This window comes from Clarias gariepinus, chromosome 20, assembly GCF_024256425.1.
Source record: "Clarias gariepinus isolate MV-2021 ecotype Netherlands chromosome 20, CGAR_prim_01v2, whole genome shotgun sequence".
NCBI lineage: Eukaryota > Metazoa > Chordata > Actinopteri > Siluriformes > Clariidae > Clarias > Clarias gariepinus.
The window spans coordinates 29,426,224-29,452,303 of NC_071119.1; the positions used below are offsets into that span (position 1 = coordinate 29,426,224).

General features: G+C 37.9%; 2 protein-coding genes and 1 long non-coding RNA gene across 3 annotated transcripts; all 3 read left to right on the forward strand.

The window, feature by feature from the left end:
- The first annotated feature begins 611 nt into the window (after positions 1 to 611).
- On the forward strand, positions 612 to 5,817 carry LOC128508478 (mucin-20-like). The gene is made up of 5 exons (XM_053479825.1): positions 612 to 738; positions 1,193 to 1,270; positions 3,856 to 3,912; positions 5,413 to 5,667; positions 5,807 to 5,817. The coding sequence occupies exons 1-5, from the start codon at positions 612 to 614 to the stop codon at positions 5,815 to 5,817; spliced, it is 528 nt and encodes a 175-aa protein (XP_053335800.1).
- An 11,540-nt stretch (positions 5,818 to 17,357) lies between these two features.
- On the forward strand, positions 17,358 to 19,041 carry LOC128508812 (uncharacterized). Its single transcript, XR_008355957.1, has 3 exons — positions 17,358 to 17,408; positions 18,795 to 18,878; positions 18,995 to 19,041. It is a non-coding gene; the product is annotated as an uncharacterized LOC128508812 (long non-coding RNA).
- Positions 19,042 to 19,144: 103 nt separating this feature from the next.
- On the forward strand, positions 19,145 to 20,356 carry LOC128508479 (E3 ubiquitin-protein ligase TRIM39-like). The gene is made up of 3 exons (XM_053479826.1): positions 19,145 to 19,211; positions 19,314 to 19,340; positions 19,430 to 20,356. Exons 1-3 carry the CDS (start codon positions 19,145 to 19,147, stop codon positions 19,957 to 19,959), a joined length of 624 nt encoding a protein of 207 aa, XP_053335801.1. The 3' UTR covers positions 19,960 to 20,356.
- Positions 20,357 to 26,080: the final 5,724 nt, after the last annotated feature.

Here is a 26,080-nt window from a genome sequence, read left to right on the forward strand (position 1 = left end):
CATGTGAAAAGTGATATCTGGTTTGATAAGGCCACAGTGACCCTCAAACTGAGAGGTAACACTTAGTGCATCAATTTATTTTAAAAATAAAATGTTCATGATGTCTCTGTCTGTTTAATTCTCTCTCTCTCTTTCTCTCTCTCTCAGTGGTGGGATCCACTCCTGTTCTCTCCATACATGAAGCAGGAGAAGGGAAGGTGAATGTTAGCTGTCAGTCACATGGTTGGGTTCCTGAGCCGTCAATCACCTGGACACATAAAGATGGGAGAGATCTGAAACATCTCAGTAACGACAAGTTCACCAACAGTAAGATCTACTCATCTACACTTACATTAAAGATCCTAAAAACAGAAATAACAAAGCACTTTTTATTATCCTCAGACTCTGTAGGGACTGTAGATGTGAGCTCGTGGCTGATTGTGTCTCCCTCTGAGTCTGAGTGGATCTCCTGCTCTGTGGGTTTGTCTGATCAGGAGAGAAAAGAAGACAGAATAATGTTACACGTCCCTGCACGTGACACAGGTAATTATTACTGAAATAAACCATTTCCATATGTAAGGATATGTGTACATGGTGGAACTGAAGAAAAGACTGATGATTATTTTGTGTTGATGTCTATGTGTGCAGAGTCGTTGACTGGATACATCATCATCATCATCATCATCATCATCATCATTGCCGTTCTTCTGGTGCTGTGTGTCGTCGGAATTGCAGTGTATTGTGTGCTACGTAAAAAAGGTGGGATGCAAAAGTTTCCTTAATAATATATGAGTCAGGAAACAAAACAGATGATAACTAGAAGTTGCTCTTTAAGACAGACACATGTATGTAGATGAGAACAGTATTAAGTGTAACAGTACGCCGTCCTGCTGGAGCATCACTGAGCCCCTGATGGAGTCCAATAGACTGAAGTCTTGTCACACTGTAACTATACAGTCTCTGTAGATAGTAAAAGAGAGAAGAGCTGGAAGATGAGTGCTGGAGCAGGTCTTTATCAGGTCTTTATCAGGTCTTTATCAGGTCTTTGTGCTGTCTAATACAGGAGAGTTTTCTCTCTGCTGTAGGTCTGATTCTCTCCAGGAGAAAAGGGACAGACAGGACAGGAGGTAGGTGCTGGGGTAAAATTCACTGAATTAATAAAATCCAGCTAAATGAGTGATAATAACAGAAGATTTATTTACATATAAAACAGCAGGAACTCAGTCAGAAACTGAACCTCTGAATAAAATCCGTGTGGAGAATCAGGATCAGACTGACGCTCCATCTACAGGTACAGTTCCTCACGCTGTGGTTGTAGGTTGGTCACATCTCCTCATCTATACACTTTATACACTATGGAAGTATAACAGAGGCAAAATTCCTCAAAGCTAAATAACATGTTGAATTACGTGAACTAGACAAAAACATGTTGCAATAAAAATGTCACAGCATTTACAAGCTTGAAATTGTTGGAACTGCAGTTTATTGTAGTTGTATATTTTAAATGACATATAAAAAAATTAAATGTAATTAAATAATTAAAACTCAAATGCAAAATATTTCCCCTTACCAAATTTCTGTTTATACAGTAAATACAGTAATCACTATTTTTCAACATCACAAAATCAGGCGGCCAAAAGTCAGGTATTAACATTCAGGTAGGGGACGGTAGATCAGTGATTAAGACATTAGACTGTAGTCTGGAAGGTCCCAGGTTCAAACCCCACCACAACCAACTGGTACAGTGAACAGTTTAATTATTTAATGTCATTCTGAATTTTTTTTATAACATGAAAATCAAGATAATAAGAATAATTTATTTTATACAACTAAATTGTTCTTTAAAGATTAAGTCAATATTTAATACGTCAAAAAATAACATTAATAAGTCATTTTTATTAATTAATCAATTAATTAATTTGTTTGTTTATTTATTTAACACAGATGAAACAAAATATACATTTATAATAGCATCAACAAATTTTAATAAACACGTGTCAATCAGAACCTACACCTTCTTATCATCCAGCAGTATTCCAAACATAATGTGTTTTCTAGCTAAAGTGACCAGTGATTGGATCTTTGACTCCATCCAAAGCAAATTTTCTCAAAAGATACCAGAATACACACAAGAAAAGGAAAAGTGATCAGTTGTCTCAATGTCAACTTTACAAAAAATACAAACATTTTGCTCAAAATTAAACCTGTGTCTTAGAAGCTCAGATGGTGGATAAATACCATTAAATATTCTGAAGTGGGTTTCCTTTGCTTTAGGAGCCATTGGGAAGCCAATAGATTGTAGTATTTTAATAGTTGGTTTATCATAAGGTTGTGAGATATTGTTACAGTATAGTATAACCATGTCGGATATAATATGGAATTAAAACAAGAGCGGTGATTTTGTTGGGAAGCGTTGTTTTGAGGTTGCTACCATTAAACAGAACTGATGAAAGTTCTCATGATCCATCTGAGATGTTAGTAAAGCTGTTTGGTAAAGGTTTATGAAACTTTTTGGAATGACTTTTAAGACACGTTCAAATTGCTCACAGTGTAAACTGAATCTAGAACAGAAACCACTGAACAAGCTCCCTTCCTCATTCATTAAGTGATGAACTCACCAAACACCTTTTTCAAACCAATCAAGAATGAGATTTATATCTGAATAGAATAACTCTATTGTTCCATATTGAGGTTTGGGTGAAGATATGATTGTATAATAATTTCCAATATAACAAAACATGTTGGTGAAGTGAAGATAATTTCACTGGTAGTCTGGAAACAGTAAAATCACATCTTAATAGGAAATCAATTCCACACAATCTAAACAGACTTTCCATGTTAGTTAAATAAACTCTACCCAAAATGTTAAAATCTCTCTACATTTATACCTCAAGCCTAATTTTGCATTTATTCCATCTGTTCCAGACATTATGTTTTTACATCCTGATCTCATCTTTAGAAATGTTTATGCCTTAATATTTAACATGTGATTTAACTTCTATATTATACACAGTTTTAAGATGAGATTGATGAAAGTCATTTATTCTTTGTCCTGATCCGTCTGGGTATAGAGTCAGACAGACGTCTGCAGTACTCTGGTGTCACTCACTCAGTCCATGCTGCTTGATCTCTTCCTGAATTTGTTCCTGGTTGCTTCATGTACAGAGATTTGCCACAGAAGGTGAAGGAATGAACCTGATCTTGTTACAGAAGGTGACGGTACATTACAGAGTGCAGGGGAAGGAAACCCATCACTCGTGTGTGAATGAAAGATCACTGGCTTCACTTTGAATGTAATGATTATGGCGGAGGAGAGTTTTAGTGAATAACAGAGTTTTTCTCTGACACTTAACTGATAATCCAGCTTGTGACGTTCTGATCTGCAAGTCGTTCCTGAGAACTAGAGACTGTACAAGGAGCAGGAAGGGTAAAGAAGAGGAATAAAGATTGTATTTTTAAACAGCAATTTCTTAGGTCAGTATTTTAATCAGTTATTTTTTAATTACATTAGCATTTGAAATATACAACCACAATAAACTGCAGTGTCAATAATTTGAAGACATTGTAAACACTTAAAGGATTTTTCCATTCAGGTCAAATTACAATAGAGAAAAAATCAAACATTCTTATTGCAACAAGTTTTCGTCCAGTTCATGTAATTTAACATGTTATTTTGCTTTAAAGAATTTTGGCACTGTTATACATCTGTACAAACACACACACACACACACACACACACACACACACACACACACACACACACACACACACACAGCTAGTTTGCACACTGTATTATCTAATCATCTTTTACTCTTAAGAAATATTTAAAGTCTGTCTCACTGAGACTTTCTGTTTTTTCTTTGTTTATATAAATAGATATAAATCAAACACCTGAGCAAAGTGCAAAAATACCACCAACAGCTCCACCTACAGGTAAATGTGTTTTATAGCAGCTAAACACTCAAAATTTTATACTACTTATTTTACTTTTTTATTATTATAACTTTATAATTTTGGCTTTGTATTTGGAGAAACATTCTAGAAAACCTCTAAACCTATAAAACCTGAAGCAATAAAAGACACAAGACACCTTACAGTACAAATATGTAGATTAATGAAGTTACTGTCAGGGGCGGTTACGGATGGCTGAACAGGGGTGAACCCAAAAGCAGACGGACAGTGATGAAGTTGGTAAAATATAGTGTTTCTTTGTTCTTTATTGGATAGGCTGAGGCTTGGGTAAACATGCGCAGCAGGGGAGAGAAGCAGTGACTAAGCACACACAGTGACTTTTTTTTAATTAAACAATTTAATGAATCGGATTTTCAATTAAAAAAACCATTACAGTATTACAAGAATAAAAGGTATAACACATAAGATTCAGGTGTAAAAACTTGAATTATACAATTAATTATCCACACTCAACAGAACAAAACGTAAATAAAACATATACATAAGCAAACTTATCAAAAATAAATAAATAAAAAAAGGTAGGGGGAAAACCCATTGATTATTATTATATATTTTTTTTTTTATTAAAGAACATGTAAACAACATTACAGAAAAACAGGCATAAAAAATAGAAGCTCCAAAGATGTTTAAAGAACAAAAACAAAAGGGAAGACATTCACAGGACGCCAAACACAGATTCGTAATAACTTACATTAGACATAGCCTTTACATTTTTCACAATTTTAAGAGACTTCATTAAAAAAGTGAGTTCGTTAGAGAAGTCCTTATATAAAGGAGATTTTGACAATCTACATTTATGAATGAAAAATTTGCCATTCAGGATAAAACTTACAAAATTATGAATATTTTTTATCATCATTTTCAAAATAACAAATAATTTCTTTCACACTCAGTGGTGTGTGCTTAGTGACTGAAGAGTGGAAGGAAGCGGTTTGTTTTCCTCAGCGAAAGCGGAGGTCGGCGCGAATGTTCTTATTGCGGTCCACGAAGACGCTCTAATGCGGAAGTGCTTTTTTGTTTTGGTGAAGAAGGAGAGGTGGTGACCAGGAGAATCGTCTATTGATCAGGCTGAGGTCGATATCAGGGAATTCTAGCAGCGGGAGCGAACGAATCCAATCGTGAGGAAAATCGGAAGTCCTGTGAGCATGCGTGGTCATACACATAAATCAGTCCGACAGTAACAGAAGTACCGGGAGGGTCCGAGAAACAGGCAGGGTCGATAACAGGCTGGTTTAAACTGAATGGTTCGCTCGGCCTGCTTAAAAAGCCTAGAGATGATTACCTGATTGAGTGGCAGGTGAGCTTGCAGGAAGAAAAAAACCTGGAGTGGAGTTTAGGGTCTGGAGGTGCTGGGCTGGTCTGTCTGGTGTGTGACAGTTACAGAAGAACCTGCTGAATCCACCTCAAATCTCATATCAACTGTCACCAGTTCTAATCTCACACAAACATCCTCTATTTCAGAGACTGAACCCGCTGCCTCCACCACAAATCCCGAACCCGCTGCCTCCACCACAAATCCCGAACCCGCTGCCTCCACCACAAATCCCGAACCCGCTGCCTCCACCACAAATCCCGCACCCGCTGCCTCCACCACAAATCCCGCACCCGCTGCCTCCACCACAAATCCCGCACCCGCTGCCTCCACCACAAATCCCGAACCCGCTGCCTCCACCACAAATCCCGAACCCGCTGCCTCCACCACAAATACCACAGGAGGTAGGTGCTGGGGTAAAATTCACTGCAGTAATAAAATCCAGCTAAATGAGTGATAATAACAGAAGATTTATTTACATATAAAACAGCAGGAACTCAGTCAGAAACTGAACCTCTGAATAAAATCCGTGTGGAGAATCAGGATCCGACTGACGCTCCATCTACAGGTACAGTTCCTCACGCTGTGGTTGTAGGTTGGTCACATCTCCTCATCTATACACTTCATACACACACCTGATCAACACTTTATCATCTAATCATCTTTTCATCTCAGATAATATCTAAACTTTCTCTTTATAAACTGTTCTATTTATTCTTTCTTTATATAAACAGATATAGAACAGAATTCTGATCAAAGTGTAAAAATACCACCAACAGCTCCTCCTCCAGTGTCCTGTCCTTCCTTCACGTCTCCCCTTACTGAAGTTTGACAGCAAGCTAAACTCCATTCAATGCAAAGTTGAGAATAAAATGATTATTGTTAATGATGAAGTTTAATTTTGTCAGAAACTGGATCAGTGATCTCGTCTGGTGTGGATGGAGAACAGCAGAATGTAAATAACGATGAAGCTACAGAACCACAGAAGAACCCTGATGTAGAGACAGAAACTTCACAAGCTGCAGGTAAATATACATTAGTGTTGATTAGTGAAGTTAGCACACAGAAATCACACGCATTTATCACACCATGCAATGTCTGAACACAACCAGGAACGTTAGCAACGGGCTGATACTGAACATTAAACAGGAAGACTGTGATGTTCAAACACTTGTAAAAGTACAGTTAAGAAGATCATTTGATTTTATTACATTTTCATTAATGCAGTGTGGTCATGTCTAACTGAAATGAAGTCACTGTCCAATCACAGCCCTGAGTCATTTTGGGGGCGTGGCTTCAATAAATCACATGACTTTCAGAATTGTTGTTTGGATGGAGGGTGGAGCTTTAAGGCAGAAGGGATGAAAATTTAAATAAAAATAATTAACATGCTTTAGCTTTTTTTTTAAGGCAAAAAGACATACAGTCGAGCAACACAACCAGGCAGCGATTATCTGAAAGAGCAATCAATCAAAGAAAAATAACAAAAGGTCAGAAACACAGGATTGGTGTACAGACTACTGAATGATAACAGAGTGTTTATATAGTTATTGACTATAAAGATTAAAGGAATTGAGAACCGGAGAGGAACAGAGCTAGAACGCCAGAGGTAGCGCCCCCTGCTGACAGGAAGGGTTCCCATGGTGTTACTACAAGTGTGTTAGTGTGAAGGGACCAGATCAGCTCAGGTCATGGGTGAGGGTGAGGTGCACACAGAGGAACGTACCACTGATGTATGAGGGCGTGGTCATCATCCTGCAGATCCCTGAAGTCCACAATCATCTTCATAGTTTCACTGATGTTGAGGCAGAGGATTCTCTCACTGTCACTGATTGGGAAATTTGATTTTATTTTTTAAATGGCTAATTGAACAACTTTCAAAGTTTAAAATTAATGTGTAAAAATTAAATATCTTGTCAGAAACTGAAGTGAAGTCACCTTCTGAGGATAAAAATCAGGGAGAACAACCGAAAACCACAGATACAACTACACCAACAGGTTAGTAAAATGTTACTCTGTGTGTGTGTGCGTGTGTGTGTGTGTGTGTATGTGTGTGTGTGTTCACTCAGTCAAATTCAAATCAAATTCAAATTTTATTTGTCACATACACAGTCATACACAGTACGAAATGTAGTGAAATGCTTATACGACTGCCAGTGACCCCAAAAGAGAATTAAAGTTTACAAATAAGAAATAAATATGAATAAAAGAAATACGATAGAAAAATTAAATAGAAAAATTTAATGAAACTAGGAAAAATAGAACTAAAAATAAAAATAGAAATATGTACATAAAAATTGAAATATACTGTACAAATTGAAATATACTGTACAAATTGAAATATACTGTACTGGGTGTGCAAATATGCATAGAACAAAGTGTCTTTGTGCAGAGGTTATTAAAGTGTCTTTGTGCACTGGTCCAGGATGTAAACGTAAACATGTAGTGTAGATATGAAGGTAGGTGTGCGTGTAATTGTCCATAGTGTCCATGGATGTAAAAAGATTGATTGATTGATCAATTATGAAAAGATTGTGTTAGTTCTGCATAGTGGTGTGGTTGTGGTTGAGAGACCTTATCGCCTGCGGGAAGAAGCTCCTCCTCAGTCTCTCTGTGTTGGCCTTTAGGGAGCGGGAGCTGGGGGTCTGTTAGTCATTCAAATATAGACAGTGCTGCAACTCCCCCAAACAGTGTCCCTTTTTAAAAATAAATAAAAAAATTTTCCTGCATTTGGTAACAAATTTCTTCCAGTATGAAGAAATTAACATATGAGCATATGAGGACTTGTATGCTAGGCTAGACAGTAAGGAGGGAGAGGTGGATCTGTACAGGTTGGCAAGGCAGAGAGATAGAGATGGGAAGGATGTGCAGCAGGTTAGAGTGATTAAAGATAGAGATGGAAATGTACTGACAGATGCCAGGAGGGTGATGGGAAGATGGAAGGAGTACTTTAAAGATTTGATGAATGAGGAAAACGAAAGAGAACAAAGAGTAGAAGAGGTGACTGTTGTGGAACAGGAAGTAGCAAATATTAGTAGAAGTGAGGTGAGAAGGGCGTTGAAGAGGATGAAGAGTGGAAAGGCTGTTGGTCCTGATGACATACCTGTGGAGGTATGGAAGTGCTTAGGAGAGGTGGCAGTAGAGTTTCTGACAAGTTTGTTTAACAAGATCTTGGAGAGTGAGAGGATTCCAGAGGAATGGAGGAGAAGTGTATTGGTGCCAATTTTTAAGAACAAGGGAGATGTGCAGAGCTGTGGCAATTATAGAGGTATAAAGCTAATGAGCCAGACAATGAAGCTGTGGGAAAGAGTAGTGGAAGCTAGGTTAAGGGCAGAGGTGAGCATTTGTGAGCAGCAATATGGTTTTATGCCTAGAAAGAGTACATCAGATGCAGTATTTCAATTCAATTCAATTCAATTTTATTTATATAGCGCTTTTAACAATGGTCATTGTCTCAAAGCAGCTTCACAAAGATGAAAGAAATTCACAAAAAAAAAAAAAAAAAAGGAAAAGTGTCTCTAGATAATAACGAGATGAATGAATGAAATTTCTCTGATGAGCAAGCCAACGGTGACGGCGACAGTGGCAAGGAAAAACTCCCTGAGATGGTAATAGGAAGAAACCTTGAGAGGAACCAGACTCAACAGGGAACCCATCCTCATTTGGGTGATAACAGATAGAGATAATATAACACCATGTGTGTTATGCAGCTGAGAGTACAATATAAACAGAAATTATTTAAATTAACATGAAGTCCAGTTCAGCATAGGGATGAGTCAGTAGGTGCAGAGGGCAGATGGGATCTGGATCACTGGGAGCACAGGAGCAGGATGTGTAGCTCCAACCATAATAAGGCAGAATTCAGCTGGAGCTGGTCCTTCTCTGGATGCCTCAGGATCCTCACAGGGTTGGCCTTTATCTACTGAAGCTGGTACAATCTCCAGATGCCTCGGGATGGGTAGAAAAGTACAGAACAGATGGAGAGAATTAGCGTAGTTGCCATTCAGAAAAGATGTACTGAAGTATGAAGTTATAGGATGAGTTACGCGTATGCCAGATTAAAGAGATGCGTCTTGAGTCTACTTTTAAACTGGGAAATTGTGTCTGAGCCCCGAACACTGTCTGGAAGGCTATTCCAAAGTTTTGGAGCTAAATATGAAAAAGCCCTACCCCCTTTTGTAGATTTTGAAATTCTGGGAACTACCAGAAGTCCAGAGTTTTGTGATCTTAAGGAGCGTGGCGGATTATAGCGTTTCAGAAGACTGGTTAGGTATGTGGGTGCTAAACCATTTAAAGCCTTGTATGTAAGTAATACTATTTTGTAATTAATTCTAAACTGAACAGGTAGCCAGTGCAGGGATGATAATATTGGGGTTATATGATCATATTTTCTGGATCTGGTGAGAACCCTGGCAGCTGCATTTTGGACTAACTGAAGCTTGTTTATTGAGGATGCAGGACAACCACCTGATAATGCATTACAATAGTCCAGTCTGGAGGTCATGAATGCATGAACTAGCTTTTCTGCATCAGATACGGATAGGATACTCCTAAGTTTGGCGATATTTCTAAGATGGAAAAAGGCTGTTTTTGTGATATTGGAAATATGATTTTCAAAGGACAAGTTACTGTCTAATATTACGCCCAGGTCTTTTACTGTTGAGCTAGTAGTAACAGTACATCCTTCTAAACGCAGGCTGAATTGTGAAAGCTGTTGTGTGCGGGTTTTTGGGCCGATGAGTAATATCTCTGTCTTGTCTGAGTTTAGTAAAAGGAAGTTATTGGTCATCCAATCTTTTATGTCCTGGACACACTCGGTTAATCTAGATAATTTAGGTATTTCGTCTGGTTTTGTTGAGATATATAATTGGGTATCATCAGCATAACAATGGAAACTAATCCCATGTCTTCTAATGATGTTACCCAGGGGAAGCATGTATATTGAGAACAGCAGAGGTCCTAAAACTGACCCTTGTGGGACCCCATATTTCACTGGCATTACACCAGACAGTTCTCCATTTAGATCTACAAAATGGTATCGATCAGACAAGTATGATCTAAACCATTTTAATGCCTGTCCCTGAATACCTATATGATTTTGTAAGCGATCTATGAGAATGTTATGATCTATAGTGTCGAATGCAGCACTAAGATCAAGCAAGACTAGAATTGAGGTGCAGCCTTGGTCCGAAGCTAAAAACAAGTCGTTTGCAATCTTAACTAGTGCAGTTTCTGTACTATGATGTGGCCTGAAACCTGACTGAAATTCTTCAAGGATGTTGTTTTCCTGCAAAAATGTGCATATTTGAGCTGATACTACTTTTTCTAATATTTTTGATATAAAGGGGAGGTTTGAAATCGGTCTATAATTTGTTATTTCATTTGCGTCCAAATTAGATTTTTTAAGGAGCGGCTTAATAACTGCCAACTTGAAAGGTTTAGGGACGTGACCTAGATATAATGAAGAATTAATAATGTTTAGAAGTGGCTCTCCAACCGTATGCATCACTTCTTTCAAAAATCTGGTTGCTGAATTAGCTGAGGTGATAAGTTTATAAAGCTCTTCCTGTCCTACACCTGTAAAGCACTGAAAAACTAAATGTGAAACTTTAGGCTGAACTAGATCATAAGATGCTATTAGAGGTTGAACTTCCGTTATTTTCTTCCTTATGCTATCGATTTTTTCCTTAAAGAAGTCCATAAAATCTTCACTACTAAAATGTTGTGGAGTACTCTCTGCAGGCATCTTAGGTTTTGTTAGGCAGGCTACTGTACTAAATAAGAACTTGGGGTTGTTTTGATTTCTTGCTATCAGTTGGCTAAGATGCTCGGTCCTAGCAGTTTTTAGAGCCTGTCTATACAGTAGCTGCACATACTGTCTTTAAACGCAATTCGAAAAACTTCTAATTTAGTTTTTCTCCATTTTCGCTCAAGGTTACGGGTTGCTCTCTTTAGGGCGCGAGTATGACTATTGTACCAAGGAGCAAGTGTTTTATCTCTGACTTTTTTTAATCTGATGGGAGCAACAGTGTCTAATGTTCTGGTAAAAATAGTACCCATGCTGCTGGTCACTTCGTCTAGATCGTCTGCATTTAGGGGTCTAATAAGAATTTGGGACAGATCCGGCAGATTACTTGTGAATCTGTCTTTAGTAGTCGGATTCATATTTCTAACAAATCGATAACGTGGGGAGACACAGCTAATCTGTTCTACGGGTAGAGTATATATCAGGAGGTGATGATCTGTTATATCATTACTTAGAGGTAAAATCTCTTTATTAGAGACATCTATACCATGGGATATAATTAAATCTAGAGTATGATTACAGCGGTGAGTTGATCCATTTATATTTTGTTTAACCCCAAAGGAATTTAGTAAGTCCATAAATGCGAGGGCTAAAGTGTCGTTAGCATCATCTACATGAATGTTAAAGTCTCCTATTATCAACACTTTGTCAGAGTTAACCAGTAGGTCTGATAGCAGATGTCCAAATTCTTTAAGAAAATTGACATATGGCCCTGGGGGTCTGTACACGGTGGCCATTGTAAAATATAGCGCGGGTTTATTATGTATTTCATTAAGTGCAACATTAATGACGAGCACTTCAAATGAGTTAAACCTGGGCCTTATTTTCTGAGTAACCGTGAGTACATCATTGTAGATAGTGGCGACACCACCACCACGGCCAGTTAGACGGGGCTCGTGCTTATAAAAATATCCTGACGGAGTAGACTCATTCAGACCAATGTATTAATTTGGTTTAAGCCAGGTTTCGGTGAGGCAGAGTGCGTCAAGGCAATAATCCGAGATCATTTCATTAACAATAAGTGCTTTAGGCGCAAGGGATCTAATGTTGAGAAGTCCAAACTTTAGCGGTAGATTTCGATTACTTATTTGGCCTATTTCTGGTTTAATGGTTACCAGATTGTTTCGGCTGGATTTAACAAATTTATTCTTTTTTCTCACTATTCGGGGAACAGACACAGTTTCTATAGTACAAGCTATGTGTGTGCATCTATTAGTATGGTGGGTTGTATTGTGGCTGATATCTAAAGAATCTAAGGTATGACTTACCGCCAGTCAGATGGTTCGTAGTGTCCTGGAGATATTTGCTTTGAGGATGCTGGTGGAGAAGTACAGAGAAGGTAATAAAGAGTTGCATTGTGTCTTTGTAGATTTAGAGAAAGCGTATGACAGGGTGCCGAGAGAGGAGCTGTGGTGTTGTATGAGGACGTCTGGAGTGGCAGAGAAGTATGTTAGAGTGGTGCAGGACATGTATGAGAGCTGTAAGACAGTGGTAAGATGTGCTGTAGGTGTGACAGAAGTGTTCAAGGTGGAGGTGGGTCTGCGGCTCTAAGCCCCTTTTTGTTTGCTCTGGTGATGGACAGGATGACAGATGAGGTTAGACAGGAGTATCCATGGACTATAATGTTTGCAGATGACATTGTGCTTTGTAGCGAGAGCAGGGAACAGGTGGAGGAAAATTTGGAGAGGTGGAGGTATGCTCTGGAAAGCAGAGGAATGAAGGTTAGCTGCAGTAAGACGGATATGTGTGTGAATGAGAGGAACCCAAGAGGAACGGTGAGGCTTTAGGGAGCAGAGGTAAAGAAGGTGCAGGACTTTAATTACTTAGGGTCAACGGTCCAGAGCAACGGAGAGTGTTTAAAAGAGGTGAAGAGGCGGGTACAGACAGGTTGGAATGGGTGGAGAAAAGTTTCAGATGTGTTGTACGATAAAAGAGTATCAGCGAGAATGAAAGGAAAGGTGTACAGGACAGTGGTGAGACCAGCGATGGTCTACGGCTTAGAGACAGTGGCACTGAAGAAAAGACAGGAGGCAGAGTTGGAGGTAGCAGAGCTGAAGATGTTGAGGTTCTCTTTGGGAGTGACAAGGATGGATAGGATCAAGAATGAGTTCATCAGAGGGACAACCCACGTTAGATGTTTTGGAGATAAAGTCAGAGAGGCCAGATTGAGGTGGTTTGGACATGTTCAGAGGAGAGATGGTGAATATATCGGTAGAAGGATGCTGAGGTTTGAACTGCCAGGCAGGAGGTCTAGAGGAAGACCAAAGAGGAGATTTATGGATGCAGTGAGAGAGGACATGAAGTTAGTTGGTGTGAGAGAAGAGGATGCAGAGGATAGGGTTAGATGGAGGCAGATGATTCGCTGTGGCGACCCCTGAAAGGGAACAGCCGAAAGACAAAGAAGAAGAAGAAATTAACATCAAATCTCTTATTTAAATATTAACAAATGGTCCCATGACGAGCTTCAATGCTGTTCTCTGCCTGTGCTTGCTGAAGCATCACCCTTTCTTCCTTACAAAAAAACAAACAAAAAAAAAAAAACCTGGGTCTCTACATCAGTTATCACCTTCAGGCTTTACTCCTGATTACAATATGGTCAGAGTCACTGGTTTCACACTGGACAACAAAACACAAGCCTCCACTGATCCACTGATGTACAGGTGGAGTATAAGGAGTGGAGGAAGCAGATAAAATGTATGAAGCACTAATTGATCAGCAGTGATTTGTGAAATTGTGCATATTTTAATTATGATTTTTTTAATAGAAACTGAAGCACAGATCTCATCTCCTGTGGATAAAAATCATCAGAACCAGAACGAATCTCTAAATACACATATTAAGTCAACTGTACCAACAGGTTAGTCACAACCTTACTGTGTGATCCTGGGATGTAATTTGTGGGTAGTAGGTCCAACGGACGCACTACTGGTGGCACCCATGGACTTTGAGTGCTCAGAACTTTTGTGTTGATATTTTATTACTCTCTAGTGTTTTCATTTGTCTAGATGTGTTCTTGATTAACTCACAGATTAAGATTATTTTATTTAGTCCTTGAGTGTAGTCGTGTCATGTCTCCCATCTGTTGTTGTTCTGTAGTTATTCAGCTGTTTAGACCTGTTTATTATACCTTCCTTACGAGAGGGAGCAGGAGTGAAACAGAACGATGATCTGATCTGAGCAGTATTTTAGCTGGAACTTTAACCAACACTTCTGGAGACCTCTGATTCTCAAAAAGTTGAGAAAAATGAGCATAAGACAAATTTAAGACAAATTAACAGTCATGGACAGACGGAGCAGAAGGAGCTGGAGAAAGCAGATACATTTTTAAGGAGACAGGGGCAGCTGCAGATCGGAGTAATGGGCGTGTCGAAAGGTCGGGGCGTGCCAAAAGCTCTTCATGACTGGTTGCACAAGTTGCCTGTTTAAAGGTTAATTTTAAACGTTATTGTTCTTTCTAATGCGTTTTAGTAATGCAGCCAACATAACCTTCATATTAAAATTCCATTTTCTTTTGTAAAATATCGATATTACAAATATTCCTTTCTAAACATTCTACTGCGTTGCCACGGGTTACTGACGTCATCCTCGCGTATTTGAGCCATGGGCGTGGCTAAAAGGGATATATAGCTCCGACCAAGGTGTTATGCGCTAAAATGCCCCCTGCCATGGATTGCCCCCCCTACATAATCGCTATCAAATATTGTATTAGAATATAAATTCATAGGTTAATGGTTTACAAATTACAAATTACATGAGACAATAAAATAAAATAAGCAATATGAAAATAAATATGTTGTATCTGAAAAAATAGATTTTTTTCATATACTGTACAACATGTATACTTTTGGATTGTTTATTTTATAATAAAAATAGTTTACTCTAATTTTTCATCATGAACAATATTTAATTTTATTGTATATAAATGCTTATTTGTATATTCATGACAAAGCCCTTAAAAATAAATGTGCCACAAAATAAACATTATACAAGAATTTGTATTTATGGTATTGACGGCTGTAACGTAACTAGGGTTTATTATAATATTAATATCATATTTATGTATGGGGGGGGGGGGGGCAATCCATGGCAGGGGGGCATTTTAGTGCATAACACCGGAAACTAACAATGAAATGAATTGTTATACCTATTGGATCATTTTTCTGTAATACAAAAAGTTTTATTGTTGTACAGTGAGAGAAAAAAAAAAAAACGTTAGATTGATGTGCGCATGCCCAATAGAGCTCAAGCTGTATTCCTTCTAGCCTTAACTGTATTAAACCCATAATCAAAATCAAATTACAATTATTTAAAGAATATAGTACCACAAGCTGTTTATTTTTGGAATACTATTAACTTTGTATTGGTTAAACAAGACCAAAAAAAAGTTACAGAATTAGTCATTCAGAATGTTTTAAACTGACAGTTGTTTTCTGTAGTTTTACTAGAAATGCAACTACGTTAAAAAGTATAAACATTTTTGTTTATACTGTTTTATATTGCTCTTTAAAATGTCACTTTACTCAACTAAAATAAGCAAACTTGCACTATTCTTATTGCACTGTTCCATTTTTCACCATATCAGCCTTCTGTGTTGTAAACTGTCCCTTTTTGCAGAACAGTAACTCAATTATCTTACCTCTGTTGTTCTCCAAGTTCTCCAGTGTTATTTAAGGTTTTTTTTTTTTTAGGTTTTTTAAAAGTTTGCAGTGTTATTTGTAACAAGGGTTGAGAGAAATGAAATTTCAATTCTCTATATGTATGCATTGTACATGTAGCAGAAATGACAATAACGTTGACTTTGACATTGCCTGATAAGGACAAATATTAGATTAGATTAGATTCAACGTTATTGTCATTACACATGTACAAGTACAAGGCCATGAAATGCAGTTTAGTGCAATTAGCAGAAAGTGCAGGATAAAGGTATAAAGTCTAAGTACACTTAAGAGGGATATGTGCAGAGAGAAGCTATGGGTAACTATTACAGAAGGATATTATACAGATTGCTGGTAACTATACTTATAAATTTACAGTGGATGAGCCGTATATACAGGTTGTTATTAACTGTAGTCAGAAATTTGCAAATGGATATGAAGATAATGTGCAGGATATTATGTAAGCATAGTATACATATTGCAAGTGACTATAATTATAAATTTACAGTGGGTGGTCAATATATTGTCAATAAGTTATTAACTGTAGACAGGAATTTACAAATAGATATGAGCATAATGAAACATGTATAATGTAATAGTTCATAGAACACCACAATAAAGAGGAGGATGGGTACAGTTTATTAACCTTTGAAGTGGCACTTATTCAGTAAACAGTAAACAGACAGAATTTTAGCCAATATAACATTTTATTTAGAGGCAGAGCTGCTCCGTTTAAGAGTGTACTCCATCCAACCTGTACACTCAATTCATTCATCTGCTCATTCATTCATTTATTTTACGCTGTAGTAGCGGTCCATGGAACAGAATCCTTCAAACTCTCGGGCAGAATAAAATGACGAGACCTAAAACATTTCACGAGGCCTAAAAACATCTGTAGCGCAAAACGGACACCGATACACACTGCCAACCCTCACTTCGAGGGAAAACCTGTCCGTGTTTCGTCTCACAATAATATGTGTCTGTCGACAACAATTAAAGGAACAATTAAATGACGAAAATAAAGAAAATAATTATTTATATTGACTAACCACACCAAGCCTTACCGCCGCCATGTTCTTCCACGATAAACTAAAGGTACTTACATATAAATAAGATTGGCGCTGATTGGCCAACGCAGAAGCTCCTTTCACCAATGAGAAAGCTTTCGGCACGCCCCTACCTTTCGGCACGCCCCTACCTTTCGGCACGCCCTACCTTTCGGCACGCCCTATCTTTCGACACGCCCCCTACCTTTTGACACGCCCCTTACCTTTCGGCACGTTGATTGGCCAACGCAAAAGCTCCATTCACCCACCAGTTTCTTTTGACATGCCCTCTACCCTTCGGCACGCCCCGACCTTTCGGCACGCCTTATTGCTCCAGCCTGCAGTTATCCCCACTTGTTTTTAAGAGACTTAAAGAACAGCAATGATTTTAAAACTCGTGCTTTGGTTTAATTGTTTAAATAAACAGGTTACAGTCTGGTCACGTCTCCTCCTCTATACACCTCAGACACACACCTGATCACAGTTTCCCTCTTTTTCATATTAAAAAGTATTGAACCTGTCTGTGTAAAACATGTCTGTTCTGTGTCTGTTCCTGACGTGTTCTCTCTGTTCTGTCTCTGTGTGATCAGATACAAATCAAACGTCTGATCCAGAGGAGACGTCACGTCTAACTCCAGGTAAATGTGTTGTAGAGCAGAGTGAAGCTTTAAGACTGAAATATCACTGTAATAGTCTTATAACTGATTCAGTTCAACACCGTGCTCAAGTGTAATATTATTACTGTAATCTAACGGATAACTCTTACACAACATTTACATTTGGAGACGTCTAAGCCTTATGGTAACTTGTTATGCAGGAGCGTAATCAGTCTTCTTTAGGACAAATTAATAGGAATAGACAGAGAGTATAAGGAGGGGAGAGCAGAGTTTTAGAACTTTAAAACATTTAGAAAACACTAAGACTGAACAGCAGTGATTTCTGAAATTGTATATATTTTAATGATTTTTTAATTAATTAATTCTGACAGAGACACAAACACAGACCTCATCTCCTGTAAATCAAACTCAGCAGAACCAGAATAAATCTCTAAACACACACACACACACACACACACACACGGACAAAATTGTTGGTACCCTTCGGTCAATGAAAGAAAATCTCACAATGGTCACAGAAATAACTTTAATCTGACAAAAGTAATAATAAATAAAACTTCTATGAATGTTTACCAATGAAAGTCAGACATTGAATAAAATATTTATTGTTAATGATAAAGGTTAATTTTGTCAGAAACTGGATCAGTGATCTCGTCTGGTTTAGAGGAATTATTTGATATAAAGGAGTTATTTCTACTCTCCTGGTCTCGTCCTCATAGAGCTGATATTAACGTGTTAAATCTTCCCTGCTGTTATCTTACTGTCTCCTCTCACATCTGTTCTTAAAGGTGTTAACGCTCCCACACTCACCTTCTCTCTCTCTCTCTCTCTCTCTCTCTCTAACTCGAGCCAACACCTCCTGATTCCTCTCTGGACTTTCACTCCTTTGTTCTTCAGGTTCTCACCAGGACATTTACAATGGTTTATGTTCTTTGTAGTAACAGATGTCGATGGCACAGGCGTTTGGTCAAAGATAGAAAAACGCTTTTTTATCATTTACAGTTAATAAACAGAGACATTTCTATATCACCAACAGCTCCACCTCCAGGAGAATGTGTTTTATAAGGTCTTAATAAACCTCTAATGATCTTATAAAATGTATAATCCTTAAAGGTTCTTCAGGTGTGTATTTGAGGGAAAGGTTCTGTCTAAAGAAAAATACAAAAGAAAAATTAAAATAGTAAACAGGTTTCTATTAAAGGTATTTCAGAAAGCTTCATTATGTAATAAATCCTAATGGAGCCTTTTTGTATTTTATTAATTTATAATAACAGTGAATTAGTTGGTAGGGTTTAAAGAATTCCAGTTAAACTGTAGTAGTTCCTCCATCTCTTCTCCTGAGACACAAAACCAGTAAAAGGTTCGTCCTAGAAAATCTCGAACTGTGTTTCTATTAATTCTCTATAGTGTGTGTGAGAGCAGAGGTCAGTCAGCAGGAATCATCTGAACATCAGAATCCTGAAACACTGGAAGATAAAACACACCTTCCAGGTACAGATACATGAGTGTAGATTAATGGAGTTCCAGAAGAACACCTGCTGCCTCCACCTCACATCTCATCCACACTATCACCAGTTCTAATCTCACACTTACTGCCTCCATTTCAGAGACTGGACCTGCTGACTCCACCTCAGATAACAGACCCACTCTCACCACGTCAGATATCAGTTACAGTAAGTTACATATTACTGTAAATATTTAAGGAACAGTAGATGAACAGACATAAAGTGAGATGAACTAAACCACAGAAGACGTCTATGGATAAAAATAATAAACCTTACAACACAGATAGAACTAACTCAGAAGGAACCGGAACACCAGTGTGTGTGTGTGTGTGTGTGTGTGTGTGTGTGTGTGTTTATTCCCCTTTTCTGACTTTATAAACTCATCACTGTACTTTACTCTTACTTATTATTTTTCTAACAGATTTAGACCAAGTGAAACAATACAAAGGTGAGAAATAAATTCAGTTGAACATTACTGTATTCCTGTAAGTGTGAAGTGTAAAATAATAATAACAAAAATCTCATTTATTTCTGCAGTGAACATCAGCATCGACCCAGAGGAAACTCCAGAGTCTCTAATATACGAGGGAAAGGAAGGAAAGATAACTCCTGCGAACGTTTACCCGGGCGGTCTTCCTGATAATGTTAAAATCTTCACTCTGTGTAAAGAGAGGTTTCAGGCTGGTAAACATTACTGGGAGGTGAAAGTAAGAAAGTCACAGAAAACACTAAAACAATCCTGGTTTGTTGGTGTAGCGAGTGATAAAGCTAAGAGAAAATACAATGTCCCGTCTACACCACAGGATGGGTTCTGGGTTCTCTGTTATGAAAGAGGAGATAAAGGAGTTTATATCAGAGATCAAACAGAACTGATTTCACTCCCAGACGTTAATAAAGAGCTGACAGCAGTGGGAGTGTTTTTAGACTGTGATACACACACACTGTCATTTTATAATATTAATACACACTCACACATCTACACTTTCACTAATGTGGACGTCAGAACATCACTGCGTCCTCTGATCAGCCCTGGAGTCAGAGACCCTCATCCTGTATGGATTATTTAGGAGAATAAAGACATCTGTAGTATGATGTGAGTTTATAATGTATTTATATAAAGTGTGTATACATACTGTACATAACACACTCCTAATTAAAACCAGAGCTTAAAACCAGACAGGAAAAAGGAGAGATTTGGACTTTAAGTAAGGGACATGATGTCCACACCGAGTGTCTCACTATTACTGCTAAACTGCAGCTGGACTTCTGATGGCTGGGACTCTTATATCGCTTATTGTGCCGCGTCACCTGGATTATCTGCACATGTTCATTTACTGAAGTCTCATTTTATTGTGACTTTAAACACAGAAAATAAGACGTGTGGAAAGGATTTGTTTGTAAAGTTCATATAATGAGGTTTATAAGTCATGTGTTTAATACATGGAGCAACTGAATATTTTAATATGAATGTAAATTAAATGTTTCCTGATTAAGTTTGTAATGAATTCTTCTCTTATTTATTATTGAGTCTTTCCTGCAGATTACAGATTATATAGAATCGTCTCAGTCGTCTTCCTCATTAAATCCCCCACACCACAGTTATCAAGTGATTCCTCACAGCTGTAAATACACTGTAGAACTGTAAATAAATTATCTGTGTGAATTCCACTTATCGTCTACACCACTTTATCCTGTATAATCATGGGTCACGATGGGTGGGGGGGGGACACTGGACGTGTGAGGAGACAGTGCTAACCACTACACCAACATTCTCACATGATTATAAGATCTGTTTCTGGCTGATATAAATTTAGGACTGTGGTCAGGAACAGGTCACATGACTCAACAACTGGTATTTTTGGAAGAGACTCAAAATAACACAATAAATCACCACAACACTAAAACAGTTAAAGACTGCCACCTGCTGTTCAAACAGTAATAAACACAACTGGATTATAAACATGCCAGAATAAATGTTTTAATAATATACAAGCACAAAGTAAAATATTTACATTTAAAATGTAAACACAAAAGCCTTTATATTGTGTAAAATAAACTCCATATCAGACCTTACACACTAATCAACACCTTCTGACCAATCAGAGCTCAGAACTCAACATCAGCAGTGGAGTAAATCACTGTAACACAAGAACATTATCATTTAAAAAGTCATGTTTTATGCAAAATTATATCATTTAAATCTACTTTATATTGAACATTTTATAGCACATCAGCAAACTACACATTAATAAATCATAATAAATTAAGAGAAGGAATTTATGTAAGTTTCCATAAAGATCTTTAAATAAACTGTAACCTATTTTTTATTTATTATTATTATTATTATGATTATTATTATTAATAAATATAAAGTGCCACCTGGCCCTTGGATCCGCCCTGAAGGTGACTGACTGTAATTCTACACCTGCTTGTGAAACTGAAAGTCCAGTGAGTGTAGATGATCTGTAGGAGTTTAATGGACACTTTCCAGATGATTGAGTTCTTCCTGGTTGATGTGAATCTTTCTGACACACAGTGTTCCCTACTGCCATGATTTCAGGTAAGAGAATGCTTTAGTGCTGTTTATTCTCTCCTGTGTTGTGTGTGAAAGGTGAGGTGGGACTGCAGATAAGTCATGTCGCTTCATTACACAACTCATTCAGCACAACAGAGAAAAGGGCGGGAAAAACACTTCACTCACTAATATCACTTCATATGGAAATAATAATCAGCAGGTTGTCGTGTTCAGGATCGTCATCTTGATGGTGTTGGTGAGAATTTCACTAGAAAACAAACAAACAAATAATAAACCCCACTGCGCGTGTATTCGGGGTTTTACGGTAATCAGGCGCTCGAGGCAGAACTGACCGTAGATAGTAGACTCATTGGCCTCGTCTCATTTTCTGTGAAGAGCACATTCCAGCACATTTTCAGTGACCACACCCTGTACACCCCTACACATTTATATTACACAGGGGGCTAATTTAAGTATACCTTCACTCTGTCCTCCTCCTATCTGGGCCTGCTGTTAGTGTGTATGTGTATGTGTGTCAGAGAGTGTGAGTTTTGTGTTTTGGCCCTGTTGTCCCTTACAAGGTTGCAAACATTATCATACAACATTGTTGAAACATTCATGCACTGACACCGTCTGCTCTCACATCCCCACACAGTCTCTGTCTTGTGGGAACCAACCTTTATCATATTTATCTTATTTGCTCAAATTTAATCCTATTTCGCCAAATGGACTCACAATCTTGAACAATTCTTCTCACCCGCTACACAGTGTTCTCTCCGACCAGAGAAACATTTTCATCCAGAGACTGATCATGACCAGGTGTTCTACAGAGCGCCACAGGAGATCTTTTCTCCCAATGGCCATACAAGTATATAACTCATTTCTGTAATGTTTTCGCTACGGGATAGGGACTGTCAGTAGTGACTGTTCAATAATACTTTAGGACACTACTGTTCCCACAACTCAAGATAAGTTCCAAGTGTAATATCTGATTACCAGTATATTTGTGCAATATTCTTTGTTTTCATTCACACGTTGGAGTTGTGAATGAAATGAAGTTGGAGGCCGAATGCAATAAATATAACTTTGCCAGTGTGGTTCCTTATCACAACAGGGATGGCAGTTACTCATGTGCAGGACATCAAGTCTTCTTTTCAGCTTTTTGTCCCAGATTCCATACAGATAATTATTCTATATTGCATTAATTAATTAATTAACTAAGGAAAGGTGCGTTTTTGAAGCAAGGTGAAAGCAGATGGACCAAACCCATTTACATGCCCACTTTGGGGTTTTTATCCTTGCTGGAGTTTTCAGGTCTAAAATGAAATCCACAGAATTGCTGTTGGATGCAGAAACTAGCAGAGAACATTTCCATGCAACAGTGTCTCTGGAAAACATCCACATAAGCAGAGAGACAAGCTAGCTACTGTCAGGACAGTGTGGGACAACACTGGGGTTATTATTCTAGCTCGTGGCCAGCAGCAACGAAAAGGAGTGCAGTGAAGTGTTTGGACCCACAATGGAAAGAAAAACACAATATAACTGCATAAAGTGCAAAAAATACATAAGCACCGCATACACCGTAAAACTCCGCCTCTCATGTGTTGTGAGGGGCACACACACACACACACACAGACACACACACACACACACAGGTAGAGGCCCATTTAATTAAAAAAAAAACAGACGAGAAACCAATACACTTAAACATAATTCATAACAAGGAAAGAAACAATTCATCAAAACCCCAATGTTATGGTAAAAACAATAGACGAAACAGAAATAAAAAAAAAGAAAAGAAATCAAAAACATCAAAAACTAAACATGTACACGCATACACACACCAAAACAAAAAGGAGTCCAACAGGAAATGCACAACTAAAAGATGTTTAAAAAGAGTTACTAGGAGCAAAGCGGTTAGCTTCCAGCTAATAGCAGCAGTTAGCTCCCAGGCAAAACAGTTCCCACACAGCCACAACTTCACAGAAAATAATTACACACAGAATGCGGCTGACCAGTTTATGACCAAATTACAATCTGGGCAGCCCAGCCGACACCCCACGGTTACCAAACAGATAGAATAATCTTTAAAAAACATACCATGCAAGTACTCATGATACAACGAAGTGTTAGAGCCAAGATGGGATAAAAAAAAATTCTAAATAAATAAAAAAAAGACTTAGAAGGGGAGGGGCAGGGAATTTTCAAGATGAAAACCCGAAAGTTTCGAGATATAAACTCAAAATTTTCCATCTAGGAGGGAAACCGCATAAACACTATCCAAGGTTCGTCAGACATCACTTGTTGTGCCCTATGCCTGAAGTGGAAGATCTAATCAAACTTTACTTTTCCCTTGGCTTGAGTAACAAGGAAATATTTGGGTTATTTTATCCCAGAATCACCAGATCATCACAAGTTGAACCTATTTAGAAGAAAACACCATACTGACTAGGATGAGATGATTGTCTTTGTTTATCAGGAACTACAAAGCAATAGCACGAAATTTTTTCTTTTTTTTTCTCTCTCAAATTTCGGGTTATTTTCTCAAAACCTTCAAGTTTTATCGCGGAACCGTCGAGTTTTAAACTCGGAAATTCCCTGCTCCTCTCCTTCCAAGTCTTTTTTTTATCCCATCTTGGCTCTAATACTCCGTCGTATCATGGAACCCAATCCGGCAAGCAAACAAACTTGCAGGAGAACAGGACTTACTATCTGGAAAACAATGTGCATTACAAAAGAATCTGTCCCACGCCAACCTCTGAATCTGAATAAATAGACAAATGCAGCTAAACATTTAAACAGATTCAGAGAACTACAGCACTTACAACCAACTCTCTTACCTGTAGAGGGCTAACCTCAGGCCAATGCCAGCAACCGAGCTTCAGTAAATGTGTCGGCCTAAAGAAAACACACTACCATGAGCTGCAATCTACCACAATCAACCCACCCAACTTCACTCCACATACCTGGATAATGCAGGGATGCCATGAAGGCCAAGGGGCGGGACTTACTGTATGACACAAAGCGCCCTTACTGTACCTTCCCACTGCTCCATCATAGGACAACCAATAAATTGAGTAAACAATTAGGTGTAAGTAGGTGGAGCGTCAACCTGCCACGTATAGGCTGGTATGAAAATGTAGTCTGTTCCGTGGGGCTGATGTGTTGTCTATACTCACATGGTTCAGCTTGTGTTGTGTAAAATTACATGAAAGGATACATTTGTAATTAGGTTTAAATAAATAAAAAATCAACAGTCAAGAAAAACCTTGCTTAATTTGTAAATCTGTTGAATTTCTTTCTCATATTGATAATAGATTTTTTATTACAAAAAAATGAGGAGCACTTTAATTTATGAATGTGATCTAACAAACATAAAGGGCAAATATTAACCATATATCCTGTGTATATTACTCATAATCATGATGAAGTAAACATCTGATGAGTATTTTAACATAAAATTAATTGATTGTATTAAAACTCCAAAAATGCAGCAGGTACACCAAACCCGGAACACTGGCTGAATAACAGAAATATCTTGTTAAGATGTTGCAGCACAAATTTGACATGGTTACGGACACTACAGTTGTTTTTTTTTTTGCTTTTTAAACTTTTACCAAAAAACTATTTAAGCAACAATTTTTATAGGTCATATGCTTTTAGAATCTTATACCATAAAGAAATATAAATAATATACATTTTAAATGATTATTGTTTGAAGCGAGACAGTATAACGCTGAAAAATGGTAATTTTTAGTGCCCACATAAAATCATCTCTCCAAAACAGTTAAAGTTAACTACTTGAAACTTTTAGGAAAGTTAAATTAGTCACTTCCATGTTGCATAAACTTCAAAAGTAGCTTCTTTGACACTTTTTTTTATGTATTATATGTATACGAAAAAGAAAATACAAATAAAATCAGCACCAATACTGAGTTTTGGCCAATAATAAACATACAGTGCAGTGTGACAAACTCCAACCAAGTGAATTTACATAAATAATATCAGAGCTCCAGTGGATTCTTTCACACATAAAATGTGTTTCCTTCTTCTTCTCTTTACAGCTCGACCACTGAGATGGGTTTTACTGTTTCTATCTCTTAGCCATCAGGCTTCTTCTGGTCAGTCTGATTATTCATTACCTTCTACATGTTTCATCATTAGTATCAGATACCAACTCTCACTTTGTTAACTATAAGATCGTAATCAATGATTTTCTTAAAGATGATTATGTGTGATCTAATCTCTCCTCTAGAAATATTTTCACTGAAGGTTAAGTCTCCAGCCTCACGGCTCCTTGGTTCCTCTGTGTCTTTGCACTGTGCTGTCACCAACAACATGGATGTTCGACCTCTGGAAGTGCGCTGGTACCGTCCCAATATGTATGACACCCCAATACTCCTCTATGAAAATAAACAGATCCAGAAGAGTCCTGTAGATGTTCAGTACCAGGGCAGAGTGTTCCTGTTAGGAGATCTGAAGAAAGGAGACGTCTCTGTGAAACTGGAGAACCTGACACTAGCAGATAGAGGAGACTACACATGTCATGTGAGCACTGATATGTGGTATGACAAGGCCACAGTGACCCTCAGACTGAGAGGTAACACTTAGTGCATTAAATAGTTTTACAGATTAAATGTTCATGGGGAATCTAACTATTTAATTGTCTCTCT